The sequence below is a fragment of the Tamandua tetradactyla genome, chromosome 2 (genome assembly GCF_023851605.1).
Source record: "Tamandua tetradactyla isolate mTamTet1 chromosome 2, mTamTet1.pri, whole genome shotgun sequence".
NCBI classification, from domain to species: Eukaryota; Metazoa; Chordata; class Mammalia; order Pilosa; family Myrmecophagidae; genus Tamandua; species Tamandua tetradactyla.
Window position 1 is genome coordinate 141,251,791 of NC_135328.1, and position 23,200 is coordinate 141,274,990.

Sequence of the window (23,200 nt, forward strand, 5' to 3'; positions counted from 1 at the left end):
GGCCCAGCCCAAGGTTATTTTATACATCCTGAGCTTCCTGAGGGTAGGGTCATGACTCGCACATTCACAGATGGGTTACTTAAATTGGTTAGAATGAACAGTCTTAAAGTCTCCACTTCCTTGAAAGTTCAGACTTTCATCAAAAGTACAAACATCAGTAAATGCAAACAAATACTGTTGAGTATCTTGCCAATGCTAAGGAATAAAACTGGAACTGTTACATAATAAGATTTCCAAGAGTTACATTGGGTTGCACTAGGATTATAAAAACATGGCCTTTCTCAATTTTTCAAATCGATCAGTTATGAGAATATCAGCAGTAATATGTGCTGCTTCTTTCTTAGCAGCATAAGTCTTCATCGTCTTAGTTGTTTGAATTTATGCAATACTGACATTTTGAGTCATTTTCTAAGAATTAATGATTGAAACTGAAAATAATCACTATATTTATCTTCATACTGAAAAACTGATTGCCATTCTTACCTAACAAAAATCTTGTGATTTACAAAAATCCCTCATTGACCTAAATATAACATTTAGAATGATAAAACTAAGTAGCCAGAGTTCTGACTGTTCCAACACTATAATTTAGAACAGGGACTAGCATTACACACAAAAATTAAATATTGGTTGGAATCCCGATATCGTACAAAAAAAATGTTAGTAGAAGAATTTTTTTACTTGCTTTTAGAGAATAGCAAAGCACATTCAATCAATAGGTAGGATTAAAAAGAATGTTCTTTCCACCGCATGGGCCATGATCTAGTTTCTCCCTTAGCAGCCGATCAGAAGAGCACAATGCTACTTCTTTTACTGTTAAATCAGTCAAATTCCTCCCCTGCCTTAGGAAATCAACGAGCCCATTTTACCTGTCAATGTATTAAAGGACAGAAGTATTCTGAGTTAAAACAATTACAAACCTTAGTATCGTAGTACAGAATATCCATTTCAATTATAATTTCTTTCTCCTGGAGGAAATGAAACATTTTTAACCTTCCATAAACAATCTGTAAAAGCCTGACAAGTTTCATGTTCCCGGGCACTCAAATCCATTTTAAAAGCTGAAGTGATACAACAGTATTTTTTTTTTTTTTTTTGAGTGAGACTATACTTACTTTTCACTAGATTTAGAATAACTTCTTCTCTTTTACTGTTTTCTCTTGACCTTCCACCCTGGTCACGACAGACAGACACGCGGGACTCATGCGTGGGGGTGGGCGGAAGAGAGCGCAGGCTGACAGTTCGCCGGCTGCCACCGGCACCGCAGGCTCTGCCCGGCAGAGCGGCTCCTCGGAGGCCCAAGGCCTGGAGGCTCTCCCTGCAGGCCAGGCGCGGGTTCCCGGGGCAAGGATCGGTTCCGACCATCGCCAGAGGCGGGTTCGGCCCGCACAGGCCGGCTCCGGCCTTCGGTTTGCCAGCCTGCAGCAGCCCCTGGACCCAAGCTAGCGGGGACCGCGTAGACCGGCGGCCACAACCCCATAGACTAGGGCTTGGGAGGAGAGGAAGCTGAACCCGCTATACCGCCCCAGACCTACCTGCAGGGGAGAGCGGGACTCCTGGACAGCGGCCACGGGCCCGTGGCGGGCACCGAGGCTGCCGGAGCGCGTTGCGGGGCCCCAAATATCCCGGGAGGAAAAGAGGGAGCAGACAAGGAGAGGCGGGCAGCACCCGTCGCGAAGTCGCGGGCACCTGGTTTTCCGCTCAGCACCAGGCCACTAGCGCCACCACCACCGTCGCCATTTTGCCTTCCACTCCGTCGCCGCCGCCGCAGGTTTCCCGGATGTGGGCATTTCCCGGCGTCGCTTGCGCGGTCAGGTCTGGCGGGATCTCGCTGGCAGGCACCCTAGAGCCAGACTCCACTGGAGCGAGCGCGATGCCGGTGGACCCCGGTCCGGTCTTCAGGTTCCCAGGACTCGGGTCCCCGACCAAACCCTTAAGACCCGGTGACCCCGGATCCCTAGACCTTCTGACCTTGGGAACCAGCACCCGGGCCCTATGGACCTCCGATCCCGGGCCCTACCCCTGAGCCCGGGTCCTGGATGAGTCTTCCTGGACCCGGAACTCCAGATTTCGGCCGGCGCCTCTCTGCTGCAAGTCAGTGAGCTTCGCCCATGTGGCGCCTGCCTTTTTCGGTCCAATGATTCGCCCCGTTTGTGGGACAAGGCCCTTCCCCCGCCCATGCCTACCCCTTTCTATTTCGATCTTTCTCTTTTATCTGTAGAGTTCTTTCTATGGATCGGTCTTCAGGAGCTTAATTCTCTGAAGAAGGAAACAGCAGTGAGTTGCATTCTGAAACCTCGCTGTGGACATCAGATTCAGGATTTCTAGAGGCTTTGATTTGTTTATCATACTTTACCCTTAATACACCTTTGAGCTTCAAGAATATGTATTTTCTGAAATCAGCCAAATAATACCTTCCTTGATCACGGCAAATTGTTGAACAGCTTTTAGATCTTTGTCCACCATTTAGATAGAAAGAGAGGTAATATTGCTATAATTAGAATAAGAGTGAGGGATGTGAGTTTTATTTCCTGTTAAGTTGAATTGAAAGTTTGGAATAGGATCAGTGGGTGTCTTAGTTTGCCAATCTATTTGGGTTATTTAGAGAAACAGAACCAAAATGAAATATCTATAAATATGAAATTTTATAAAAGTGTTTCATGCACCTGTGAGACATGCATGAGTCCAAATTCCATAGGGCCAGTTGATAACAGGCCACTCCGACAAAGCCTCTGGAGAGGCTTGCTGAAGAAATGAAGGTTCTCTCTTCTCCCTTAAAAATCTTCAACTGATTGCTTTAAATTAAAAGGCTTCAACTGATTGGATTTTCTCATTGTGGAAGATACTCCTTTAGTTGATTGTAGGTGTAATCAGCCACAGATGCAGTCAACTGACTGATGATTTAATAAACCAGTCTTTTGGTTTATAAACCAGCCAGGAAATGTTTTTGAATAATGGTTAGGCCAGTACTTGCTTGACCACACAACTGGGCACCATCACCTGACCAAGTCCGCACATGAACCACAACCAGGCTGCTATGACAAATACCACACAATGTGTTGGCTTAGCAACAGGAATTTATTGGCTCACAGTTTGTAAGGCTAGAAGTCCACACTCAAGGCAGGAGCAAGACCATGCTTTCTTTTCCCAAATTGTGTAGTTGCCACAATCCTTGGGGTTCCTTGACTTGCATCTCTGCCTCCTGTCACGTGATGATCTCTCCTTGTGTCTGCTCCTTGGGTTTCTGCTGACTGCTAGCTTCTGGCTCCTGGCTGCTCTATGACCTTCTCTGAGCTTCTCTAACTTCTCTTTATAAAGCTTCTAGTAATATGGATTAAGGCCCACCCTGTGTCAGTTCCTCACACCTTAATTAAAATAACATCTTAAAGTTTTGTTTACAATGTGTTCACAGCTACAGGAATGTAGACTAAGATGAAGAACTTGTATATGGTTGCGGTACATAATTCAGGCTTAATAGTCACTGGGTTTGTGATGTTTGGAGGCACTGTCCACCCTTTGTGAACAAAGCCTTGCCAGTTCCAGCCCTAGAAAATATATACAAATAGCATTTTCAAATATCTCCTTTGTTCCTTTTTCTGTTAGAGTAAAATTTTTGTTTTAAGAAAATAAGCTAGCATATGACCCAGCAATTCCACTTCTTGGTATATACTCCTGTGTCAGTTTGCTATGCTGCAATATATACCAGAAATGGGTTGACATTTACAATGAGGATTTATTAATTTACAATTTACAGTTCTTAGGTCATGAAAATATCCCAATTACGGCAGAAAACATCCCAGTTAACGCAGAGCACAGGTATCTCTGTGCTGCCAGCATCTGAGACACCTCTGTCAGATGGGAAGGCACATGGCCAGTGTCCCAGGTTTCGTTGCCTTCAGGTCTGGTTCTAGTGGCTTCCTCTGTGGGTCCTCTTAGGTCCTCTGGGGGTTTTTCTCTCCAAGCTCTGAGTGTTTCTCTATGAGATCCCTGGGCTTTTTCTTTTTCTGTCTTTTATCCTGTCACAAAGAACTCTAGTAAAAGGATCAAGACCCACCTTGAATGGGGTGTGTCACATCTCAATTGAAATAACCTAACAAAAAGGTCCCACCCACAATAGGTCCATACCTACAAGAATGGATTAAAAGACATGGTCTTTTCTGTGGTACGTAAGAGCTTCAAACCAGCACAATCCCAAAAACTGGAAGTATCTGACTTGAACAGATACTTGTACACTAAAGTTCATAGTAGGGTTATCCCCAAAGGTAGCCAAAAGGTGGATGTGTCCATCAACAGATGAATGGATAAACAAAATGTATATACATATAATGGGATCTTTTTCAACTGTAAAAAGTAATGAAATTCTGATATGTGCTATATGTGCTAGAACACAGGTGAACCCTGAAGACATTGAGTGAAATAAGCCAGACACAAAAAGACAAATATTGTATGATCCTACTTATATACAATACCTAAAAGAAGCAAATTTTATAGAGACAGATAATAGATTATAGATTACCAGGGGGTAGGGAGGGGAAGAGAGAGTTATTGCTTAATGAGAGCAGAGGTTCTGTTTGAGGTGTTTAAAAAGTTGGGGTAATGAATATTGGTGATAGTAACACAATATTGTGAATGTTACTACTGAATTGCACCTCTGAAAGTGGTTAAAATGGGAAATGTTGAGTTGTACATATATTACTGCAATAAAATATTCAGATACACAATCCTGAGTAAGACAAGCAGGTATGTGAATATATTAGTTCATATAATTCATATAATTTTAGGGCCGAAAGGAACCTAAATGTTATTTAATCCTCCATTTGAAGAAAATAACACCTAGGGCTATTAAGTGGCCCACCTCCGGTCATATCCCCTAACTTTCACAGATTGGAACTTAATCTTTTATTTTAAAAGCATTTTTTCATTTGAATTTCTGGATACAGTCGCCACTAGTTACTTTAACATCAGGAAAAGAAGTCTAATTTTTTTTTTAGCTTTTCATTGTAGCAACATACATAACTCAAAATTTCCCATTTTAACTACTTTCAGGTGTGTTATTCGGTAGATTAGTAGCAATCACAATATTGTGGTACCATCACCAGTATACATCTGTAAGATCCTATTGCCCCCAGAGTCTTGTCACCTCTGTCACCAATCTAAGAATCTTCTTCACTTAAACTCCTTGGTTTTCTTTAAGCCTAAAGGAGCCTATATTTGTAAACCATTGTCCTTAGAAAAATTTTTAGATAATTCAAGGAGTGCAGTGCATTGCCCTGTGTGGGACTATGAGAAGATTTACTACTATGAAGTAGTAGGGGAGAAGATCAGGGAAAGGAGACAAGGAATGATCAGGAGAGAAGGTACAACTGACAAGATGGAAAGTGGCTGTAACTGTGCAGCATGAAAGGGATGCTGGACATGTAAGAATGGCAAAGACTGACATTGCATTTGAAGGTTTTTCTTTTGCTGTTATAGAAAACCCTTCAATGTTTTATGGGGGGTGGTTGTGGTTTCATTTTGTCATTAGCAATAGATAATGGGGGCCAAATTTATGCTTGGGTGCTTGTACCAAGGAAGAGGTAGCCCACATCTATGAAGTGTGGAGACCAATGTGGTCCTGAGCATATCAACCTTCCCCAACTCATACGATCTAAGGGAAGGATTTGGAATCACACAGGTTGTGGAAATCAAGGTCAGAAGAGTAGGGTCCCATCACATTATACATCAGATGTCTTAATTTGTGCAAGTGTAGTCAAGGTTTCCAGTTCTTTGTTAGACAATTGATTCCTGTGATTTTTCTTGTTCATTTTCTCAAGACTTGTCTCAAATAGGATGACCCCTCATCTAGAATCCTGAGTAACAGAAATAATGTGCTAAATTGATCATCAGGATTTTATTAATCTCTTTTCTCAAATGAAGTGATAAGGGACATGCCCATAAATCATTCTCATAAAGCCTCCAAAGATTAAAGACAGTAGGTAGACAGATACTCCAAATAGCAGCTTTCTGCTAATCTCTCTTCTGAACTGTAAGCTCCCTGAAGGTAGAAAGAGTTGTACTGTACATTGCTATATTCTAGCTCCAGGCACTGCCTGACATATGGTAGATGTGCAATATATATTTAACTAAAATATGAAATAGGTTTTTAAAATTTATTTTTGGTTGTGGTAAAATACATGTTACAATCATTTTAACCATTTTAAGTGGACAATTCTTTGACATTAAGTACACTGATGATACTGTATAACTTTCACCACTATTTCAAACACACTATTATCATCATCATAAACCAAAACTCATACTCATTTAGCAATAACTCCCCATCCCCCTCCCTGCCACGCCTTGGAACCACTGTTCCACCTTCTGTCTCTATGAGTTTATCCTAAATATTTAATATAAGCGAGATCATACAATATTTGTCCTTTTGAGCCTGGATTATTTCATTCAACCTGATTTCTCCAAATTCATCAGTATTGTACCATGCACTTCACTTCTTTTCACGGCTCAATAATATTGCACTGTGTGGATATACCACATTTTATTTATCCATTAATCTGTTGATAGACATTTGGGTTGTTTCCAACTTTTGGCAATTGTGAATAATGCTGCAATGAACATCAGTGTGCAAATATCTGCCCAAGTACCAGCTTTCATGAAATAGGTTTTTAAGCACTTATACACAGCAAGTGAGGAAAGCAAGACATAAGTACAGGCTGTCTGAAACCCGTGCCTACATTCTTAATCACTTCTTGCATTGCTCCTCCAACTTCTAATTTCAATTTTCCTGTTTGCATGGTACACACTAACCTTTTTTCTCCTTATTGGCTATGACCTATATACTTCTGTGCCCATTTGAAACTATTATATACCCCAGAAAAGCCATGTTTTAATCCTGATCCAATCTTGTGGGGCCAGACCTATTGTTTAGGATGGAAACCTTTGATTAGATCATTGTCATGGAGACTGACCTATTCAATTATGGGTATGACCTTTTTTTTTTTAATTTATTAAAAAAAATTTAACAAATGAAATAAAACATTAACATAGATAATCAGTAATTCACAATATCATCACTTAGTTGCATATTCATCATTTCTTAGAACATTTGCATCCATTCAGAAAAAGAAATAAAAAGACAATAGAAAAAGAAATAAAATGAAAACAGAAAAAATAAAAATAAAAAAAAAAGATTATACCTACCATACCCCTTACCCCTCAGTTTCACCGAACACTAGCATTTCAAACTAAATTTATTTTAACATTTGTTCCCCCTATTATTTATTTTTATTCCATATGTTCTACTTCTATCTACAAGGTAGATAAAAGGAGCATCAGACACAATGTTTTCACAATCACACAGTCACATTGTGAAAGCTATATCATTAAACAATCATCATCAAGAAACATGGCTACTGGAATACAACTCTACATTTTCAGGCAGTTCCCTCCAACCTCTCTGTTACATCTTGAATAACAGGGTGATATCTACTTAATGCGTAAGAATAACCTCCAGGATAATCTCTCCACTCTGTTTGGAATCTCTCAGCCATTGACACTTTGTCTCATTTCACTCTTCCCCCTTTTGGTCAAGAAGGTTTTCTCAATCCCTTGATACTGAGTCTCAGCTCATTCTAGGATTTCTGTCCCACGTTGCCAGGAAGGTCTACACCCTGGGAGTCATGTGTGGGCATGACCTTTTGATTAGATTACTTCCATGGAGATGTGGCACACCCAATTGTGGGTGCGGCCTTTTGATTAGATGGAGATGTGACTCCAACCATTCAAGATGGTTCTTAATTAGTTTCCTGTAGTCCTTTAAAAGGAGAAACATTTTGGAAAAAGCTTCAAGCCAAAATGAGACCCAGACGTTTGGAGATGCGGTAAGAATGTGTTCCTAGGGAAGCTGTTTGAAATTATAAGCCAAAGGATCAACAGATGCCAACCACATGCCTTTCCAACTGACAGAGGTGTTCTAGACCCACTGGCCTTTCTTGAGACAAGGTTACCTTTTCTGAATGCCTTAGTTTCGACATTTTTATGGCCTTAGAACTGTAAACGTTTAACTTAATAAGTTCCCTTTCAAAAGCCATTTCATTTCTGATATATTGCATTCCGGCAGCTCTAGCAAACTGAAAAACCTCTGCCACACCCTGCTTGTCCACTTGTCTTCTAGCTTTCTGTCTTCTAGCTCTTTCTTTTTGTCTTCTAGCTCTCTACCTGATCCCTTTGCCATCCAGGTTTTCGCCTTTCCATTTACTACTCTTTATTGCCCTTTATGTTAAAATATGCAACAAATTCAACTATAGAATTGAACTCTCCACCCCCATTCCCCTAGCATGTTCCTATCCTTGGATGCAATGTTATTACCAGTTCCTGTGCATCCTTCCACATATATGAAAATAGATTTCTTTTTCTCTTTTTAAAACTACACTGTTCACTGCTGTGCTTTATTTTCTTTATATTTATTTAATTATATATCATGGCAATCCTCTCATTTTATTATATTAAGGTTCTTCATCCTTTTTTTTTAAAAATGTCTGTATACACTCATCTCTTGTTATAGTGTGAAACTTTCAATCTGTATGTTAATGGTACTATCTCAGGGTAGGAATTATCATGGTTTCCATATGTTGTTAATTTGGTCTGAACCTTAAAACTAGCCACCAGCTCTTCAAATTTGTTGACATTCTTGACAGTTGATCCATTTCATTACCTGACTTCAGTAAAATAGAGATCCACTTCTTAAAAATAAAGTTATACCATACCCATTGGGTACACAAATCCAAAATAAACATTGTGGAGAGATGAAAATGAAGGTACCATCTTTATCTTTGGAATATATAACATCAGTAGGGAACAGAATGCCTTCATACATTGATTTCAGAAGTTGCATTTTGTGATATTTGTGATGACACAGTGTAAGTGTGGATATTCTTTACCTGCTTAGTCATTAGAAGCCATCAAGATATAATAAAATGAAAGCAGAGGAAATGGGATTTTGTTTGTTAGAGGGCTATCAATTTTATTAACATTTTCAAAGAACCGTATTTTGGCTTTTCCTCTACATTTGTTTTCTATTCCTCTGATTTGTTCTCTATTAATTCCCTACAACTTCGGGTTTAATTTCTCTACTTTTTCTAGTTTCTTAAAGGTGGGAACTTAGACATTGATAGTAAGATTTTCTAATAAAGGCATTGAGAATTATAAACTTCCTACTAAGTACTGCTTTAGCAATAATCCCCAAATTTTGATAGTTGTGTTTCAAATTTTCATTTAGTTAGAAATAACTTTTATTTCTTTTGTATTTTCTCCTTTGACCACAGGTTATTTAGAATTGTGTCATATTTGCATCAGCACATATAAAGGCAGAACTTTATCTCATGGTGATCTAAGACAGCCTCTATGGATACAATATACCTAAATAGGAACTTTTTGGATATAAAAGCTAAAAGAAGTTAATAATGAAGTCCCAGGGACGTATATTTTCAGGCAGGTATTGAAAGAAGAGGGCAGGTAAGAGTGAGCAGGTTTTATATAGAAAATTCAGTGAATGCCTTGATGGGAATAAAGACTGTTTGACAAAAAAGGAAAAAAGTTGACTTGGACATTGCTAGCTGTTAAGACAAAAAATTAGAAGCTTACTTAACGTTTATTTCAACAAACATGAGAACAAATAGGCTGAAATGTCTTAAAAATGAACTTTTTTTTTTTTTATCATATGGCAGGTAGCAAGTTACATATATTTTTGTAATTACATGTATAGGTCAGTAACAGTGGCCATGAATTTTTCTCTAGAATTGGGCATTGTTCAACTAGCAGAGCTGGGAGCCTCAGTGCTTGAGGATGAAGCCTTGGTGATACCATGGTGTAGACCCTCTCTGATGAGTCTTGGCATGTGTTCTAAGCCCTCAGTAAGCATGGCCTGGTCCATCTGGTCACCAGAGAGGGTGGAAAGGAGGATGTCCTCTGAGGTCCCTAAGTATTCTAGACACACAGCAGCCCTGAGTCTCTGTGATGGGGTCCCTGTCCCTCATCCAGCAGCAGGCTCCTCTCTGCCCTCCTTTTAATGGATGGTGAAACTGATGTCCAGAGAGGGCAAGCAAACTTTATTTTTAAAAGCTTTTAAATTATACACCACACCTCAGAACCATGATGGGAAGGTTCTGTGACATTCTGAGCAAGTAGGACACAACAGGTCACCCTTTGCCAAAATGTAATCTTTTAAAAATGATAAACAAGACTGTGAGATTAGGTTGAATTCAATCAACATTATAGTTTAGTGCCCACTATGGATCAAATATTGTGTTAATCATTGTTGATACAACAGTAAGACACAAGCCTTCTTCTTGAGCTTGTAGACAACACACTGTAAAAGCTGTACAATGTTCTTTTGAAGCACAGAGGGATACAATTTAGCTCAGATGGTGGGACACCAGGGAAGGCTTTCTGGAGAGAATGACACCTAAATGGTATCTTGAAGGATGAGTAGGATTTAGCTAAGAAGGGCTGGGAAGGGAACCACACCCACAGGAAATCACTGAAGGGATTAAAAATGTTTACTCTGAAGTAGCTACCATTTCTAGCTTTGAATAGTTGAATATGCAATGAGAAGAATTATTTTTTGTGTGTGGCTCCAAAGGAAAGAAGACAATTGCAAAGAATTTTCAGTTCAGTATATGAAAATACATTGAATGAAATTGTATAATACAGTACCTGGCTGTAATGCAGTGAAATACATGACGGGTAGATTGGCTCTGTCTCAAGGAATAGGCTTCTGTAATCATTAACCTAAAAATAACATTATTCTCTCTCGTTATAGGATTTCAATTTTGGATCTTACCCACACACTAAAACCCTACCTTAATGCTGTGGCAATTATAGTTGTCCAAATGAGAAGCTCCACTGGGAAACAGGAAATGAGAAATTTATCATAGTGTGTTTTCAAGCAGAGGTGGGTGATAATATATTGGGGTTATTGTGGAAGGGGTGAATAAATTTAGGTTGAGATGTCCTCTAAGATACATTCCCTTTGAGATCCTACAATCCTCAAAATAAACTCTACTTTATGAATAAAGACATTAAATCATAATGGACAAATTATTGTTTAATTTATACTACATTAAGCTGTGTTTCTCATTCAAATTGGCAGAACTCCTTAATTGATATGAAATATAACACTCTTCAAATGTTCTTTATTTTACTCATGTTATAAAAATCAAAGCACGGTTTAAAATTTTAAAGCAATTAAACTTCTAGTCCAAGCTAGTTTTCTGGCTCCATCCCTTGACCAATTATTCACTATAATGATCAAGAAAATTTTTTTACATTGCTGTTGGAAACTGAAAAGAGTACTGACAACATTTCTGAAACATTCAGAACTTTCAGCAGCAGATAGTAGAGATGAAAGAAGAGGACAGAAGTAAAATAAGCCTGCTCTTCACTCTACCTGGAATAGGTATCCCCTGACAATTCATGTATTCCAGGAAGCATTGACTCCAGCCTCATTCAGATCAAGGATATCAGCCTCTACTGAACAGAACAGAAGGAACCTGTCCCAGGGGAAGAGAGGGCCACCGCCTCAGCTTCCTTTAGACTTGCAGTAATAGATATTTGTACAAAGGGAAATATGAAGTCAAAGTAAAATCCATAGTTACATTTTTATTACTGAATCAGAAAGTGTGAAAAATAAGGAATGAATCACTCAATTTAAGAAGCTCAAAAGAGAAGATTGTAGGAAGACAACAGAGTAGGAAGCATCAGGAATTGGCCCCTCCAGAAAAACAAATGAATCAACTCTTTTGGAATTCTGGCATCTAGAGGAATACTCACAGCTTCCAGAGAAGAGCTGGATGAAGAAGCTGATAAACTGCGGTAAAGATCAGTGAATTCCACCTTCCATGTAGCAGCTACCATTGCCCTCATCCCCAACCACATGGCAAGCAACTGTAGGGGCTACAGCCTGAGTTCTTGATGCTGTTTACTAGTGTCAAGTTGGACTGTAAGAACCTAGTCCTCTAAAATTGAAGAATGTGGAGTCTGACCACTGATCACTGATATTGATTGTTGGGAAGTCTGTAGGGAAGATGATCATTGCTTCAAGCACCACAGGCAGAAGTAGGAGGAGATTTAAAGAGATAGTACCCTTTTTAAGCTTTGCCTATTTGAGAGCAAAAATAGTTTGGAAAAGTTGTAACAGACAAGAAAAAAAATGAAGAGCGGTAGAATTAAATTTCCAGAATTACTTCAACACAATACTCAGAACATCCAGTAATATATATATAATTTCAAAGCATACACTGGAATTACTAAAGATGTTAAATCAATTGTCTTAAATATATTCAATGAGTGGAAAGAAATCACGGACAGGGAATTAAAGGAATGTAGAAAAATACCTCAACAAAATGAGAATATGAATAAAAAGAAAGTATAAAAAAGAATCAAAGAAATTCTGGAGCTCAGAAGTACAATAATTGAATGACAAACTCATCAGAGGGGGGTCAACAGCAGATGTGAACATGCAGAACAAAGATCAGTGAACATGAAGAGATAAGAAGATTGAAATTATCCTGTGCAGGGAGTAGTAGGAAAAAAAGAATGAAAAATGAACAGAGTCAGAGGGACATATAGGACACTATCAAACATACCAATACATACATCATAAGAGTCCCAGAAGGAGAAGAGAAATGGGAAGAAAAAGTATTTGAAACAATAACCCCAAATTCCCAAATCTGATGAAAGGCATACATGTACTAATTCAAGTAGCTCAACAAACTCCAAGCAGAATAAAAAGAGATCGACACCAAGACATATTATAGTCAAACTGTCAAAACTAAACTACAAAGAGAGAATTTTGAAAGTAGCAAGAGAATAGAGATTCATCATGTACAAAGGATCCTAATTGGAATAAGAGCCACCAGCAATAAAAATTGTCTGAACTTGAGAGTGTTGATGGACTGTTGACTTTGGACATTATACATGGTACCCAATGGATGGAGGTGGCTGAAGATACACTAGGAAGTACAATGATGAACGATGGTGTATACATATGATTCAATATTGTGGTGCTACAGAAAGGAATGAAGTTGTGAGGCATGCAATGTTGTGAATGAACCTGTGGGGACATTCTGTGATGCAAAATAAACTAGAAACAAAAAAGCAAATATTATATGGTCTCATTTAGAAAATATTTATAAGAAAATTGGGGCCTAGATTGTAAGCTCTTACAGCAGTCACATTTAGTCCAGAGCGGTAGTTGTTATTTCTAGATTTTGAGGGACTGTGCTATCTATGCATAACTTGGTATTTCCCTGAAAGTTTTGGTACCTGTGTGACACCTAAGACTTAGACTGCAGTTCTGCAGTTCCAAAGTTCAGCACTGCCACATACAACAATTATTAAAGAAACTGAAAAAGAGATCAGGCTTCAATTAGACATAAGAATGAATCCAATCAGGTTGGGATAAAGTAATTCAGAACACAGGGGTAAGGAAGACATTGTCTGTATTTTAGAACTTCACCTACTCTATGAGACCAAAGGAAGAAAAGTTTATTTTGTCTAAAACCTAAATTTACAGTAGCACATAATCTAACTCAACCAGTCTGGACAGAACATTTAAACAACCCAAATACAGAGAGCCCAGAATGGGAATGACAGCCTGTAATCTCGTATAGCTTAATGTAATGCCTGGATACATCCCAGCATATGTTAAGCAGATAATCAAAAAGTACTGGCAAAGTCCCTTGAGGGATAAGAGAAAAAATATAGAACTATTAAACTTTACCACTGGAAACCTCTGATACTGTCTCAAATATTAGGGACTCCCAAGTTAATAGGCCATACCCTTGATCTTGAGGCTTGTTCTTGTGAAGCTTATTTATGTAGCAGAGAAGCTTAGCCTACCTTAAGTTATGCCTAAGAGCATAATTTATGCAGAGGACCTCTTTTATTGCTCAAATATGGCCTCTCTCTCTCTCTCAGCCCAACTGTGCAAGTGAAATCATTACCCTCCCCCTTATGACATGCAGGGATATGACATGCAGGGGTGAAAGTCTCCCTGGCAAAATGGGATATGACTCCCAGGAATGAGTCTGGCTCTGGCATTGTGGAATCGACAATGCCATCTTGACCAAAAATGGGGAAAGAAGGGTAACAAATAAGGTGTCAGTGTCTGAGAGAGTTCATATAGAGTCGAGAGGCTATTCTGGAGGTTACTCTTATGCAAGCTTCAGCTATACACCGCTACCTATCATGGTTTGCTGAACTCCAACCAAAACCATTCCTGACAATCCTAAAGAACACCTAGGGATTTATCTGAGGTTTCCTAGACCAGGTAAGTCCTGAAACCCAAAAGGGCCAGCCTCTCCAGAACATCTAGTTTCATCCCCCATCCCATATTATTGACAGCCCCTTCCTACATGAAAAAGTTAGAATGGGCACAGTCCAAATAACACTAAAGACTGGGAGAAAGATCAAAGGAGATGACGGAGTTATACAGAGAAGGTAGGATTTAACAGATGAGAATGACTGCTGAATCATTATATTTGATGTTTCTTTTAGCTTCCAGTGTTTTGGAGCAGCTAGAAGTAAAAACCTTAAATTGTGGAATTGTAACCCATACGAAACTCTGAAATTGTTCTACAACTAATTGTTGTGGGTATGGTTTGAAATTTACTGTTTTTGCATATGTGTTATTTTCCACAATAAAAAAAAAATTGACAAATTTGGTACATATGCATGGTGTGCCTCAAGGTAACAAAAGCAGGTGGCAAAATATAAACCATCCATAGTATCTCACAAGATGCACTTCTATTTTGCCAGCGTTTATTATAATAAACTTGTCTTAATAATATTCATTCATTATTTATAATATTCTTGTATGCATTTTTTATAGTGAAGTGTTAATACATCACATCTTAATTTATTTTAACAAATCAGTATATTTTCAGTATTTAATTATAGAAAAGTAAAATTAGGCTTGAAATGAATTTCCAAACACACTTTTTCCATTTGGCACTATGGTTTGTTGCCTACCTAGCTGAAAATATAATGTCAGTTTATTGTAAGGCTGTCCACATACTTAATTTACTTTACATGTTCAATTTTAGTAAAGAACTCACTGTATACAGGAATTTGTAATTTGGACATGCTTGATCTATAAACAAAGAAAAATCAGGGATTACTTCATTATAAAATGCTCCTGGAAGCCTTACTTGTATTTATTTAAAAAAAAACCCATAACTATAATGTTAGACTTGTGTGCATGGAAATAATTAAGATACATCATTATTGTAATTTAAAAAGTTGTACGTGATAACATATATTGTTTTTACTATTATCTTTTTACTGAATGATCTATTCCTTGTCCCAAGGCCAGAAGCATGAATAAAAGTAGATTAAATTAAAAATAAAAAGTAGAAAACAAACAAACAAAAAAGATCAACAGCTGATTTTGCATCAGAAACAATGCAAGTCAGCAAGCCATAGAATGACATTTAAAGTCCTTAAGAAAATAATAATTCTATATACATAAAGTTATCATTCAAAAATGAAGAAAATAAGACATTTACAGATAAAAGGTAATGAAGCTTATTACCAGGAGACCTGCTGTATAAGAAATGCTAACAGGAGTCCTTCAGACAAAAATAGAAGGACACTATAAAGCAACTCAAAGCCATAAGAAGAATTAAAAGAACACTGGCAAAAATAACCACAAGATAAATATGAAAGTCAGTTTTACTGTATTTTTGGTTTGTAACTCCTCTTTAAAAACTGTTTCTATAAGTTTAAAAAGGAAAATGCATAAAATATTTAAATCTATGTTAATGGGCATACAGTGTTATCTAGATATAATCTGAAACTATTATAATGGGGAGCGAGGGATATGTATAGGAGCAAGGTATATATCATTGAATTTATGTTGGTATTGTTCATTCTAAGTTGTTGTAAGTTTAAGATTTTAATTATGATCCACAAGGAAAACACTGAGGAAATAACTAAAAAATTAGAGTTAAAGGAAACAAAAAGGGAATCAAAATGGCTACAAAAAAATAATGAACTTAAAAAAAAAGGTGGTAAAGGAAGAATTGAGGAACTGAGACATATAACATATTCAGAAAACAAGTATCTAAATGGCAGATGTAAATCTTTCTTTGCCAGTAATTATCTTAATTGTAGTACTAAACTCTCCCATTAAATGGCAAAGATCAGTAGATTGGATAAAAAATTCCATCTATCTGCTAACTAAAGTTTACTTTAGAAATAAAAACAAGGAGATTGAAAGTAAAGAATGGAAAAAGAAATTCCATGTGAGTAGTAACCAAAAGAAAACTGGATTGCCATATTACTGTTTAACAAAATAGCCTTTATGTAAAAAAAGTTTACAAGAGTCAAAGGACATTATACATTGACAAAAGAATAAAATCAGTAAGAAGATAATTATAAACATGTTCACAACTTATAACATGCTTATACCTAACAAAAGACCCCAAAATATATGAAGCAAACACAGAGAAATGATGGGAGAAATATGCAATTCTACAATAATAACTGGAGACTTCAAAACACCTCTTTCAATAATGGACAGAACATCTACAGAGAAAATCAGTAAGGAAATAGATGACTTGAAAACAACACTATAAACCAATTAGACCTAAGAGACACATATACAACTCTCCACCGAAAAAGAACAAAGTATATATTTTTCTCAAATACACATGGATCGTTCTCTAGGATAGAACATATTTTAGACTATGTGGTGGCTTGGAGTTACATACCTCAGAAAAACATGTTTTTAAACTTAATCCATTCCTGTGAGTGTGGACCCATTGTATATGAGATCTCAAAATGTTACTTTAGTTAAGATGTAGCCCAAATGAAATCAGGTTGGGCCTTAATCCAGATTATAGACTCCCTTATAAACAGAGTAAAATGTCAGACAGAAAAAAAAAAAAAGAGGGAGCAGCCAGAAGCTGAATGTCAATGGAAGAGAGAAGCCAAGAGAGACTGCCATGAATCTTACCATGTGACAGAAAAGCCACGGTTAAAGAATCACTGGCAGCCACCCCCAGAATCCCATAGTCTTGTGGCAGAAAGGCACTGCCTTAATGATGCTTTGATTTTATATTTCTTCTAGCCTCAAAACCATGAGCCACTCTCCAGCCAACACAACAAGCAAACTCACCACCCTCTCCCCGTCTACGTGGGACATGACGTGCCCGGGGTCATGACGTGCCAGGGGTACTTCCTGGCAACATGGGACAGAAATCCTAGAATGAGATGAGACTCAGCATCAAGGGATTGAGAAAACCTTCTTGACCAAAAGGGGGAAGAGTGAAATAAGACAAAATAAAGTATCAATGGCTGAGAGATTCCAAACAGAGTGGAGAGGTTATCCTGGAGGTTATTCTTATGCATTAAGTAGATATCACCTTATCAGTCAAGATGTAATGGAGAGGCTGGAGGGACCTACCTGAAAATGTAAGTTGTGTTCCAGTAGCCATGTTTCTTGAGGATGATTGAATAATGATACAGCTGTAATAATGTGACTGTGTGATTGTGAAAACCTTGTATCTGATGCTCCTTTTTATCTACCTTGTCAACAGACGAGTAGAACATATGGAATAAAAATAAATAATAGGGGGAACAAATGTTAAAATAAATTTAGTTTGAAATACTAGTGATGAATGAAAGGGAGGGGTAAGGGGTATGGTATGTATAAATTTTTTTCTGTTTTCTTTTTATTTCTTTTTCTGAATAGATACAAATGTTCCAAGAAATGATCATGATGATGAATATGCAACTTATGTGATGATATTGTGAATTACTGATTATATATGTAGAATGGAATGATCAAAAGTTATGAATGTTTGCGTTTGGTGTTTTTTGATATTAAAAAAAATTTTTTAAACAAAAAACAAACAAAAAACAACCATGCTCCAATAAATTCCTGTTGTTTATGTCAACCCATTGTATGGTATTTGTTTTGCCAGCTGGAAGCTAAAATAGTCTACAACTCAAATCTGAATAAATTGAAAACGAATGACATCAGACAGAGTGTGTTCTCCAACCACAATGGAATGAAACTAGAAATCAATAATGGTGGGAGAAGAGGAAAATTCACAAATATATGGAAATTAACATAGTGTTAAAGAATAAATCAAAGAAGAAATCACACAGGAACTTAAAAAGTACTTAGACATTAATGAAAATGAAAACACAATACAAAATTTATGGGAGGTAAGAAAGACAGTGCTCAGAGGGAAATTCATAGCTGTTAAATGCCTACATTGAAAAAGTAGTTCAGTGGTTGAATTCTCTCCCACCCTATGGGAGACTTGCGTTCAATTCCTGGCCCGTACATTTCCCCTCCCACAACCCCCCCAAAATTCAACAAATGGTGATGCAATAATGGGACACTCATATGGAAAAAGAATTAAATGTGACCCCCACAATGCAGCATACAAAAATAAAAGAACATTTCAACTGAACTTTATACCTTGAGGAACTAGAAAAACAAGGGGCAAACTACACCCAAATTAGCAGAAGGAAGGAAATAACAAAGGTTAGGGCAGGATAAATGAAATGGAGAATAGAGTATCAAGATAATCAATGAAACTGAAAGTTGGTTCTTTGAAAAAATCAATAAAATTGACAAACTTTTAGCCAGACTAATAAAGATAAAAAGACAGGACACAAAATCAGAAATGAAAGTCGCAACATTACTATTGTAAAGAATAAAAACTCTAAAGAAATAAAATAAAAAGTGTAAAATTACTGACTAATATCCACTATGAATATTGATGCAAAAATTCTCAATAATATACTGGAAGACCAAGACCAACAGCACATCAAAAGGATTATACATCATGGCCAAGTGAGATTTATCTTGGAAATGTAAGGGTATACCAATCATTGTAAGCACTGATGAAAATCAATCAGTGTTATATACTACATGATGGGGGAAAAACACATGACTACTTCAACTGATTCAGAAAAGGCATTAGACAAAGTACACAAACTTCCATGTTAAGAAAACTAGGAATACATGGACATTTCCTCAATAAAGGGAAAAACCCACAGCTATTATACTTTCCCCTAATATCAGAAGCAAGATAAGAATGCTTGCTTTCACCACTGTTATACAACATTGTACTTGAAGTTCCACTCAAAACAGGCCAGAATAAGGGCGGGCCACGGTGGCTCAGCAGGTAAGAGTGCTTGCCTGCCATGTCTGAGGGCCAGGGTTTGATTCCCGGTGCCTGCCCATGTAAAAAAAAAAGAAAAAAAAAAAAAAAACAGGCCGGAATGAGAAACAAAAGACATCCAATTAGGAAAAGAAGAAGTAAACTATTTCTATTCACAGATGACATAATCCAAGATAAAAATGTCCTTAGGAATCCCCAAGAAAAACACTATAGATAATAAAGGAATTCAGCAAAGTTGTAGAGTACAAGGTGAACATACAAAAACTCTTTATGTTCCTGTACACTATGATAGAACAATCAGAAAATGAAATTAAGAAGACAATTCCATTTACATTAGCATCTCAAAGAACAAAATACCTAGATTTAAACAAGGTGGGGTAAAAGAGACATACTGTATTGAAAACTACGATACAGTGCTGAAAGGAATTAAAGACTATGCTGGTTTGAAAGGATGTATGCTCCCTAGAAAAGCCATGTCTTAATCAAAATCCCATTTCATAAAGGTAGAATAATCCCTGTTCAATACTATATGTTTGAAACTGTAATCAGATCATCTCCCTAGATGATGTGATTTAGTCAAAAGTGGTTGTTAAGCTGGATTAGGTGACAACATGTCTCCACCCATTTGGGTAGGTCTTGATTGGTCTATTGGAGTCCTTCACTCAAGAAAGGCCAATGAAATTCAGGATTTATAAAGTAAATTAATGCATACTTCAATTGTATAATAGCAATGATTTGTCACAAAGGCCTAAACATTTCAGTAATGCATTTAACAAACTTTAGAAAGACAATGTTATGAGGTCATCATTAAAGTCTCTGATAAGGATAACAATGCAAATTTTTTTAACCTCATTACTTCCTCATAACATTCTCATATATGTTACTTGTGAAATTTTAGTCTGAAATTCAGTTCACTTACTATTAAGTTTTTCTCTTTTACAGCACAATGTCCAGTTCAGCAGTTTTCAACTGCTTCAAAACCAAACAAAAACAAAATTCCTTAGGAAAAAAATTTACTGTTCTTTTCTTTTCCTAAGAAAAATAAGTGTGGTCTAAATCAGTTGACAGAGTTCTTTCGAAACTACTGTAATAAAGGAGACTGAACACATTTTACCTTTAAAGTTTTGAATGTGAGTATAAATTTTACAGTTTTGCTCTAGTAAATTTTTGAAAAAAATTACCAAATTATTAAGGAAATGAAATGTGGAAAGATTGAAGAAAATGCTGGCAGTAAAGAGAATACACATGAACACTGGAAAATACTGTGGAAGATTGGCGGACCTATATACTGATCTTAAATCACAGGAACAAGTTGGGGGGGGGGGTGGAGTGGGGTCTGACAGTTACATTTCCTCCAACATCAAAAAATGAAGGGGTGGGGCCACAGTGGCTCAGCAGGCAAGAATGCTCGCCTGCCATGCCAGAGGACCCAGGTTTGATTCCCGGTGCCTGCCCATGTAAAAAAAAAAAAAAAAAAAAAAATCCAAAAAAATATGAAGGGGTGGTTCTATGAGCTATCAAAATTAGTTTCCTTGATCATGGGGATGAATACGCAACTATGCAATGATACTATGAACCACTGATTGTATACCATGTATGGAATGCTTGCGTTAAGATTTATTAATAAAAATATAAAAAAAAAGTTAGTGTGAAGGCAGGACAGGGTTCCTCTGATTATGTTCCACATATTCAAATTCTTTGCCATTAGGCATCTATTCAATTCTGCAACTGTTATAGGAATATCCAATTAATAAAAGCCAAAACTGGGCCATCAATATTAACAAGTTTACTGATGCTTCTACTGCATATCTTATGTTTTATAATAACAATTTTGCATGTAAGTTGAAATTCAATAGGCTGTGTGTTTTACGTGATTGAAATCTTATAATTATGGCATTTTCATGAAAAAAGTTGTTTAGTAACATAAATTGCTTCTGCATCAGTTCCACAAACAAGACAAGGCCCTAAAACATCCAAACTATTTACTGACAGAGTCCTACTGGGGAGTAAGCTTGTGATTTCAATCCGGTCTTTGGCAGGATCAGTGCTGAGCCAGGAACTTATAAGAGAATGGTGGACATTAGTCTGATTACTAATGCCATGAGACAAAAAAGTACTATTTCTTCCACCTGAGAGAAAAAAAAGAAAAGGGGGAAAAAAAAACTTTGAAGATTAACTTTATATTAGTAAACATCCAGAATTCTACAGGCAATAATTTAAATTTGTTTCATTCACAGAGTTAACAGGGTGATAATGCCATTGTCACATATCACCATTTTTATCAAAGGCTTATTCAGTAATATTAAAAACTCAGATTTCTAAGGTCTAATACCACTATCACTTAAAGTCTTTAGGCAAGTCAGAATATTTAATTTAGACCCTGTCTTTCTGTGCATCCTTTAGTGGAACGTCTCAAATATTTAGCAAAATGCCAGAAGATAAGCAGAAGAAATAAGGAAAAAAGAAACCAAAAGTTTGGATAACATATAGAAACATAAGCTCTTGAATAGTAAAAAATTAAGTGATAATGAAAAATAATTTATGGACATATTTCTGGATAATTAAAAAAATACATAATCATCTTACATTACATCTCCTTTCAGTTTTACCCTTTTAATATAATTGTCCTTTTAAGTTGAATTTGTAGAATATTACCAGATTATAAATTTCTATTTCTAACAGTGGTCTGTAGAATTAAGTGAAGAAGAAGCAGAGTATTTCAATTTTAGCCATTATTTGCACTCAATTATCTGCCAGGTCAAACAAGACAGATTTCATTCATTCAAAATATGCCTGAGTACCTCCCATGTTCTGAGCAAGGAAAGAGGAATAGAAGACAAGGTCCCTGATGCCTTGGCATTTAAAGATGAGTGGGTCTACAAAAGGGGGAAAAGAGTTATAACAAGGTATCAGTGGCTGAGAGAGTTCAATTAGGGTTGAGAGGCTCCAACGGAGGTCAATTTTATGCAAACTTCAATTAGACATTGCTACCTAACATAACTTGCCAACCCTCAACCAAAACCATTCCAGCCAATCCTAAAGAACACCTAGGGCATTATAAAAGGTTCTACAAAGGTTCCATGTACTAGGGTATCTTTCCAGAAACCTACAACCTCCAGATGGTTCCCTGGACTAGATAAGCCCTGAAATGCAAAGGGGCCAGCCTCTCCAGAACATCAACATGTCCTATCCCCCATCCCATGTTATCAACAGCCCCTTCCAACATGAAAAAGTTAGAATAGGCATTGCCCAAACACCCCTAAAGAGTGGGAGAAAGATCAAAGGTGATGGTAGAGTTATACAGAGAAGGTAAGGTTAACAAACGAGTATAAGCGCTGAAATTTTATACTGATATATCTTTTTTAGCTGCCAGTATCTTAGAGCAGATAGAAATGAAAACCCAAAATTGTCTAATTGTAGTCCATACCAAACTCTGAAATCTGTTCTACAACTAATTGTTGTGATGTGCTTTGAAATTTATTGCTTTTTTTTTAACATGGGCAGGCACTGGTATTGCTTTTTTTTTTTTTTTAATATATGTCATTTTTCACTAAAAAGGGAAGAAAAGAATTTATGCTAGCCTCCAGTGTTTTGGAGCAGCTAGAAGGAAAAATCTGAAGTAGTGGAATGGCAACCCATAACAAACTCTGAAATCTGTTCTGTAATTACCTGTTGAAGTATAGTTTGAAAATCATGCTTTTTCTTTCCTTTCTTTGTAAATGTATATTTAGCAATAAAAAATGTTTAAAGAAAAAGATTAGTGGGTTTAAACCTTGCTGATCCTTGAAGGCCCATTTCAACTTCCTATTCCCACTAAGATGGCTTTAAAGACAACTCTAGTCTTTATCTCTTTCTTCCTGGAATTCACAGTACTCGTTTGTGTCATCAATTAATATAATGTACCTTGTGACATTTCTTTTTTTTTTTTTTTTTTCTTTCCATTGTATTTTTTTTTATTAATTAAAAAAAGAATTAACAAAACAATTAGAAATCATTCCAAT

At 36.9% G+C, this 23,200-nt stretch overlaps 2 protein-coding genes and 1 long non-coding RNA gene across 4 annotated transcripts in view; 1 reads left to right on the forward strand and 2 right to left on the reverse strand.

The window, feature by feature from the left end:
- LATS1 (large tumor suppressor kinase 1) overlaps window positions 1-1,766 on the reverse strand; it is a 77,275-nt gene extending 75,509 nt beyond the window's left edge. For both annotated transcript variants that reach the window (XM_077149222.1, XM_077149221.1), the window contains exon 1: window positions 1,536-1,766. The gene's annotated coding sequence lies outside the window, so the exon portion shown is untranslated. The remainder of the gene's footprint in view (window positions 1-1,535) is intronic.
- On the forward strand, window positions 1,220-17,669 carry LOC143674008 (uncharacterized). The gene is made up of 3 exons (XR_013170822.1): window positions 1,220-2,094; window positions 10,817-10,948; window positions 17,129-17,669. It is a non-coding gene; the product is annotated as an uncharacterized LOC143674008 (long non-coding RNA).
- The window catches only part of NUP43 (nucleoporin 43), a 36,688-nt gene continuing 23,570 nt past the window's right edge, over window positions 10,083-23,200 (reverse strand). The window contains exon 8 of the mRNA XM_077149226.1: window positions 10,083-21,328. Coding sequence (XP_077005341.1) covers window positions 21,099-21,328 — 230 coding nt within the window. The 3' untranslated portion in view covers window positions 10,083-21,098. The remainder of the gene's footprint in view (window positions 21,329-23,200) is intronic.